The sequence below is a fragment of the Scardinius erythrophthalmus genome (genome assembly GCF_964197995.2).
Source record: "Scardinius erythrophthalmus genome assembly, chromosome: 1".
NCBI classification, from domain to species: Eukaryota; Metazoa; Chordata; class Actinopteri; order Cypriniformes; family Leuciscidae; genus Scardinius; species Scardinius erythrophthalmus.
The window spans coordinates 52,682,741-52,690,785 of record NC_138221.1 but is presented as its reverse complement, the minus strand read 5'-3'; the positions used below and the strand labels follow the sequence as shown (position 1 = coordinate 52,690,785).

Here is an 8,045-nt window from a genome sequence, read left to right as displayed (position 1 = left end):
TAAATATATATATTATCCCTCCCATTTATTAGTGGTCTTTAGCTTCCTTCTCTACAGTTTCTGATAGTTTTACTTGAGTGGCCCTTTATCCAGCTATCTGTGGAATACAGTGCACATAACTAACCTAACCTCTCCATTGTCCTTGAACATTCTTAAAAAGAATTAAAACAAATTGTAACGGGATCTGGGTTAAGTTTAACGTTATAAAAATACGTAAAAACAACAACAATGGAAAGTCCAATCCAAATCCTTAGCGATCCAAGCAGAGACCTGTAATGAATAATCCTGCTTCTTTTTAACCTGATGAAAACATTTCACTAGTACAACAGAAAGACAGAAGACATTTGAGTACAATATAATTCACTTTTAATTTGAGAAGCACAAACGTTGCCTGTCCGTCCGATCGGCCAATCATCCATAAACTTTTTTTTTTTTCTTGTTGCCTCTGCATAAAGAAAGTGTTAAATATTCTCATGTGTCTTCTCCCTAGACAATCAGGACAGCTACAGCCTGAACATCAAACACAGTAAAGAATCAAACAAGGTATGTACAAAATAAACTTTTTTTTGTTGTTGTTTTGTACAAACTATTACATGCTTAAGGATATACCAGACTCACCCAACCCTCATTCACCACATTGGAAATTCAAAGTATGAAAATAACTCACACGATACAATATTGGCTTTTGAAAGCTAGTCAAACCTTATGGTACATTTGCCTGATAAGTACACAGACCCCCACAGAGAGAGACATAAAACCATAATTAATGATAAAGAATGAAAGGGGCGGCGGGTTTCTCAGCAGGAAATGGGACAGTCGTTGATGGTCCCCTTACAATTTGCCACGCAACCTCAAAAGAAGAGATTTCTCTGACACTATGAATGCTGTTATGCTCCAGTGAGATAAAAAAGGAATATATTAAGGATTTCTGGTTTACATGACATCCCTTAAACAAGAACAAATGGCTACAATAGCTAGATTCGTGTGACAACAGATACAGAGAAGCTACTTATAAAATTTGTAAGTAACTGGTGTCCACTATTAGACTTTATTACATTCATATTAGTTAAAATAACAGGAAGGAGCTGCAAGCAGTGACTCGCTGACTGGGGAACTAACAGAAATCGTTCCTCGTTGTTACCAAATGAAAAAAAAAAAAAGAAGAAAAAAAAAAAAAAGAAACGGGGCTGTGACCGACAGCAACCGAGGAGCCAACGAATTAAATTTTGCCAAATCCTTTCTTGTCAAGCACTCCAGCTAATGCTAGAACTCATCATAAATCAAGTTACGGGATTTGATGATGGCTGTAAGTATTGCAGATTGTTGTATTAAACGAAGACAGAGTTTAGACCTGACCAATCAACGGAAGAGCTCTTTTCCACGGGGCTGGGAGATAAAAGGAGGAACCATGTTAAAAGGGAAACAAGGCAGGAAATTCCAGTTTATATTGGAGTGACTGCATGTTCTTTGGACTAACCTGGTCATGCATAGTACCGCCAAGTGCTTTAAAACTCACTAACGCAAGCCCACACGAGAAGGGCCATTCCCCGACGCTGAAAGCAGCGAGTGCAGTCGAGTCTCCAATATCAGCAGCCTGTGCATGTTTATTCGGGTGCTGACTGTAGGATTCCTGGAAATAGTGTCATGCAAGAGAGACCAATTAAGTGCTCTAATCAGACTTGGTGGTGTTTAAAAAGCGCATGAGAGCAACATGGCAGTTTCATCTCCTGGCTGTGATGAAGGCACCTGCTATCTCCGTCACGTTGACAGAAATGGGGCACATACGGACCATGGTATACAAGAGATCACGGGACAAAAATTAAACCAGAAATTGTGATTTATGCAATTCCCAGGCATTAAATATGAGGAAGTTTGTCTGTTCAAAATAAAAAAGGGAATGTGGAAAGATTTCAAAATGAAGTGCTTTCACAGAGAGAACTAAGACAAGCGTTGGCGCCTTCGTGCAAGTCTCTTGGTAATCATTATTATTGGCTTTATTTTTTGCGTTTTATCACTCCAGTATAAACTGCAAGGCTGAACGAGTAATTTTAGGTGGGATTTTGGAAAACTTCTGGAAGAGAACCACACACAATGCAAGCTGAGCCCCTCAGTACGACAGCATGCTAAGGGGGAAGTGCTCTTCTGCGATATACGATACGTTTCGGAGCTTCTTATTTTGGTTTAGCACTCAAGCTAATCTCTCTTTCGTTTAATTGTATTTATCTTCCTAAACATTTTTGTCCTCCAGTGACCCAAAAGAAAGACTGAATTAAAACAGGTCTATATATATCGCCATACAATTCACTAAAAACTGTGAAAGAATTGACTGATGTTTGAATATCAAACAACAGGGACTTTCATTCGTTTTGTTGGTTTTCTTTCCATCTACGTTGCTGCTGTTTCAGGAGTTTCTGAAAGCTGGTGGGTGGGCAGAGTCTAGGCTTCATCGGTGAGTAGGTTTGGGTGGGTTGGTTTGTTGCTGCTTGGCGCAGTCGTCGCCCAGAGGTGACGAAGGCCCTGTGTCGGACTCCGACTTGGAAGTCCTGCTGCCGGACACACGTCGAACAGTCCTACAGGGCCTCTCGCCAGCCGGACTGAGATGGATTTCGGACTCCTGTTGCGGGTCCACGTCCAGCGGAAAGGTCCGGAGTTCCCATGGCTGTACCGGTTGGGGAGCCCGTAGGGACAAACAGAGACAGACTAAGTAAATATCTGCACACACAATTGAAGACAACTGCACATAAAGGTAAAAAAAAAGGTACTTTTTTTGTAACTGACTTACAGTGGTGTACAACTGAGCATGTGTGAAATTGAACGTACAATAAAGCCTCTAGTTTATATTGGAGCACTAGCCAAATTCAACAATGGACCCTTTTCACATTTCCGGGGTTCTCAGAAGTGGAAGTCGTCATAGTTGGGTAAACCTCTATAGTGGTGAATGGAAACTACGACAAATATATATTTTTTGCATTCATATTTGAAAAAAACAAACACACACAATAACATTTCTATGACAAAAAAAAAAACATTGAGAGATTGTAAAATTTTGGTATTAGCCAATGAATCAGAAACTTTCATGTAGCCGTGATAACTTTTATTTATTTAATACAGAGGTGGTATAGACCTTATGTAGCCCCGCCCCTTTTCAGCGCTGCGCTCATTGTCTTTTGACTTCCGGTCTGTATTTTCACAGCGATCTTGCGTGTTTATTAATGAACGGCTTGTTTTAAAATCTTCCCTGTCTACTGACATTTGTTAAGACATCTGCTTTAAACATTACAATCCTCATGATAACTTTCGTTAACTTTACATGAATTAAATCCACTTCAAAAGCTAATTACTCCTGGACAGCAATGCCATAGAAATATACAGAGCGACTGCAAAAACGGAAGTTCAAAGACAATATTCTAAAGATGGCGGTGCCCTCGTTTCTCTGGCGCATAAGGTCTATAGTGTAATCAATGTACATAAGTTTTTTTTTTTATGAAATAAAACTAAATTGACATTTAATAACTAATCATTTTAATAACCATGATGGCGCTTCTACTTTGGGGACCTACCATTTCCTCGCAGGTATCTGGTGTGGAGCAGCGCGTGTCCTCATTGGACAGCATCCGCTGGGAGTCTCTGGAGCCAGGCGTGTACAGGCTGGACAGCATCAGCATCTCCGGGCTGACGGGGCTGGAGGGAGACGCCACTGAGCTGTACTCGTGCAGCAGGTGGAAATGCGCCGTGTCTGGAGATGAGGGCTGCGGCGTGGAGGGGTTGGTGCCGCACAGCAAAGGGGTTGTCCGTCCGTCCACAGACTTGTACGACCTGTGGAGAAAAAGACTGGCGCTGATTATCATGTAACTAACAGCGCGGCTGCGATGAAATCAGTGTAATGCTTCAATGACTTCTCATTATAACATGTTGATGTAAGTGAACAGCCTGCTGTCCTTATTCACTGCATTTCTTATCTCTCGCATTTAAAACTGTTGGTTTTCTTTTTTGCACCTCATCTGCCATCATGAAGTGCAAAACTCAAAAATAAGCCACATGTAGACAGCAGCAAAGTTGTTAACCAGGAGAAATCGCACTTATCCCGTGAAAAGCTGTGCAAGTGGTGTTCCCTAACCTGCTGCCTCTTCTCATTGCGACGTTGCTGGCGGTCCAACTCCAGCGAGAGCGCTCCTGATCCTGATACGGAAGGTGAAGCTCAGAGAATGTTGCGTCAGAGAGATCCTCAATCTGAGAGAATGAGAGAAGATTATTAAATACATACACCAGGAAACAGGGCTTCAGGCTATACAAAATTAAAGGTAGTCCTAAAATGAAACATTTAGGAGATAAATGACAAATTACAGAATTGCTTAATAAAGAAGGTTGTTCAGAAGCACTTCAGTTCATTGAATGCAAATATTTCAATGTTTATTACAACAAAACATTTTAATTCTTGTTAATCTTGTTGTCTGACTCAGAACAAATTAGTTATTTTTATCAGTAATCAGACATTGTGTGGCAGTTTCCCCTTCCGGTCACTACACACACATACTTTAGTTGGAATAAATATGTCGAAACTGCATATGGACGCACAATTTTTCCTGACTGTCTAGATTTTAAATTAGTGTTGCACATTTGTTGTTACATCTGCAGCCATTTTAGTTCAAAACCTATTGAGCTGCCTATCAAGAAAGCATTCTGAGGCATTTTCGTCACATTCGAACCCTGCATACTTAGTGAAACAAACCTAGAATACCCTAAATTTCTAGGTAGGCGGCTTACGGTCTTGACAGCCTAAAATAACTGCTGGGTGACCCACAGCATGGCCGTACCTCCATTGCATCGTCCTCTTCAGCTATTGGTTTTGCAAAAACGTCCACTTCTCGCCAACTACAATTAAAAAGCAAAAGGCAAAATAATCAGCAATTATTAAATCTTTGAAGATTCATGTGGCTAATAAACACGTTGGGAAACTCAGTTTGTGTCTCTGACCTTGGGGTAAGGATCTCTTTATACTGTAGTTTCTCCACTCGGGTGGTGGCGGCCACAGACATGGGGATGACGATGTTATTGATGTCAAAAGGGCTCTCTCCTCTCCGTCTTCGAATAGTCTGTAAGAGTCACACACAGGCATAAGTAACTTGGTTCTCATGTGTTTACACAATCAGAGATGGAAAGCTTTCAAGAGCATCTTACAGAGGCGCTGCTGTTGAGGTGGAGGGGTGTGGAGGTCTCGGAGATCGATGGCTGTCTCATCAAGGGGCTGTGGGTGGGTGTGTTGAAAGCGGACAGAGATGGGCATGGACTCCCCATGTCCATATACAACTTCGTAGCATCTATAGAAAAAGTGTTATAGGACTGAACTCAATGTTGATTAAGAGAGAGATGAAAGCAAGCAAGACTGACGTGAATAAAAGAGAATGAATGAGAGGGAAAATAAAATGAAGAACGTACTTTCTGTGCGGTCCAGCGAGGGTTCACGAGGTCTCTTGCGGCTGTGGCTCCTGTCAAAAGAACTGCTCTGCCGGAAATGCTGGCGAGAGTCAAGTTTACTGGCACTCATCGGGATGTCTAACTGCTGCCGGGACACCTTCTCTGAGCGCACCTTATGATGCGGCAAACCTGAGATAAAGCAAACAGGAAGAGGAAATAAGAGAAAAAACAGTCAAGTATGAAAGGAAGAGAATGATATAAAGGGTACATTTTATTACTTTATTTTATTTTCCCTTTATTTATTACTATTAACTTTTTTTTTATAAAATGAAAGAAATGTAAAGAGCCAGGGTGCGTCCTCACCATCTGGAAAGGAGAGGATGGGGTGAATGCAGGGGTCGAACTGTGCCAGTCTGTCCATATATATACGTACCTACATGTGTATCTACGTATATATAATACTCTATATTTGTTTTTAGAACTTTGTAATCTTTGTATTTTTGGGTTATTTTACATAATTTATGTATGAGATACACTGTTATTGTTCTGCACTATTATTTATATATTAATTTCTAACATTTTGTTTTAATTGTTACGGTTATCCGTTTAACATTCCCTTTTCAGTTACTCTGCATATTTTGTCTGGTTATATCTTTTTTGTTGTTGTTGATTTGCTTTTTTTACTTTTAACTTAACATTTAATCTGTACTGTTATCAGTCTTAATCTTTACATTTATTTTACAAAATGTATTTGTTGCTTTGGCCATTTTTTTTTATCTCTTATTTCTAATCTTTAATGTTATCCTTTGTCAGTATATGTCATCTTTATTTTACGCAATTAATGTAAATAATTAATTGCCATGTCAAAATCTCAAACAATAAATTGCATTAAATAATACACAATAACCAATAACCAGCCACAGATGACTAAATCCAGATGCTTTTCAAAGTTCAATAATTCATACCCGGAATATGGGGAAAGTGTAAGCAACCGTGGCTGGACTTGTATGATGCCAGAAATAACTGCTGAGTCACTGCAGAGAGCAGCTAATGATGGCCAGACACTCACAGGTCACTTTAACTGCCCATAGGGGCTGTCACGTTTAGACCAAATTTAGACGCTCCTAAAGGCGTAAGAATTTGCCTCCATTGGAGAAAACTCGGCTCTTGACATTTCAGACACTGAGGATGCAGGGAATTTTCTCTCATAGTTTAGTAGACCGTCAGAGCAGTGGCCTAGGCGCCTAAGCCTAGCGAATTAATAAAGTAGTGTTGTTTTATTTTCTTTTTTCCCACACTTACGGACTGTGGAGAGGAGAGAGTTGGCGAGCCTGTGTTTGTCTTTGGAGGAAGGGTCTGAGATGCGGCTACCCAAACACAACTTGTGCTTGAGCGAGATCTTTTTGATGGGCTTGATCTTCTCCAGAGGACGATTCTGCCAGTGTCCCTTCAGCACACGCTGCATATGGAGATTCATCATCACATCTGAGAAAAAAAAAAAACATTTTTGTATTGATTTTGCATTGTCAGAGACCTCAATCTTAGACCTAAATGTAATAACTTTCTCCACCCCTTAAAGTCCTGGCCGACCTCAAGCCCTCTAATTTCCAAATTTCGCAACATTTTTCTTGTTGAATATCCTCTTTTACTTTAAATACATCAGATTGTGTAAGTAAAATGGGTTGCGACAGATTCATGCTGACTTTCTTTTCTTCTTTTTTTAAACATTGATGCCAATTTTAAAGATGGGCCAGAAATTTTAATTATGGGAAAAAGAGGGTGGATTGGTATCAGGAAAGGCTATGAGTCAGACACAAACGTGTGCTGATTGTGTTACACGTACATATACATTTTCATATATCCATCACACATTCAGATGGATTTTCCAAATTTTCACTACATTTAAGGAATAAGTTTTATCATTAGGCAAGTTTATTTATATAGAACATTTATTAAACAGTGGTAATTCAAATTGCTTCACATAAAAATTATTTTTAAAAATGATAAAAAAAAAGATGTAAAGAAAAGTTAAATAGAAAAATGTATACATTAAAATGAATATGAGAGACATAAAAAAGGACAATTATGTGCATTCCATAGAAATCGAACCCCAAACCCGGAGTTGCTAACCATTTGTCATGGCTCATTCAGAAGCCTTTTCATCCTTTGGCTACTGTAAAAATATGAATAGTGACTGACCTAATGGTCTGTGTAAACATCTAAATCAGTGACACAAAGTGTACCAGACATGTGTGTAATTCTCCAGAAGGGGGAATCAGAGCTTGATTCTAGAATTCATCGTACTTTGGTTCCTCTTTCTATTTCCCTCCATCTACTCGGGTTTCACCAGCGGTGTCACCTGCCTCTTCTACGCCCATTATTCATTTGCACAATAGACGCCAGATTAGAGAGGACAGCGGGCTCATATTAATGAGGGAAAATACGTCTGTCTCAGTTAGTTTGATAAAGCTAGCCGCTACTGGCAAAGTTAGCCAGAGTCAGGTTGCACTGCTCTTTAAAATGGTCATCACCGCTAAGGTCAGGCAGATGAATGCATGATCAGCTAATCTGACCTGCACAGGGAAGGATTGCTGATCTAAGATGAGCTCTTCAAATCAAATGTTACTGAA

The 8,045-nt window shown here is 39.9% G+C and overlaps 1 protein-coding gene across 2 annotated transcripts in view; it reads right to left on the bottom strand.

Annotated features, from left to right (window-relative positions):
* Nucleotides 1–356: 356 nt before the first annotated feature.
* kansl1b (KAT8 regulatory NSL complex subunit 1b) overlaps nt 357–8,045 on the bottom strand; it is an 83,144-nt gene continuing 75,455 nt past the window's right edge. For both annotated transcript variants that reach the window (XM_081352694.1, XM_081352693.1), the window contains 8 exons: nt 6,718–6,900; nt 5,437–5,604; nt 5,179–5,318; nt 4,975–5,093; nt 4,815–4,872; nt 4,118–4,230; nt 3,562–3,816; nt 357–2,678 (listed from right to left, as the gene is read on the bottom strand). In XM_081352694.1, coding sequence (XP_081208820.1) covers nt 2,444–2,678; nt 3,562–3,816; nt 4,118–4,230; nt 4,815–4,872; nt 4,975–5,093; nt 5,179–5,318; nt 5,437–5,604; nt 6,718–6,900 — 1,271 coding nt within the window. In that variant the 3' untranslated portion in view covers nt 357–2,443. The remainder of the gene's footprint in view (nt 2,679–3,561; nt 3,817–4,117; nt 4,231–4,814; nt 4,873–4,974; nt 5,094–5,178; nt 5,319–5,436; nt 5,605–6,717; nt 6,901–8,045) is intronic.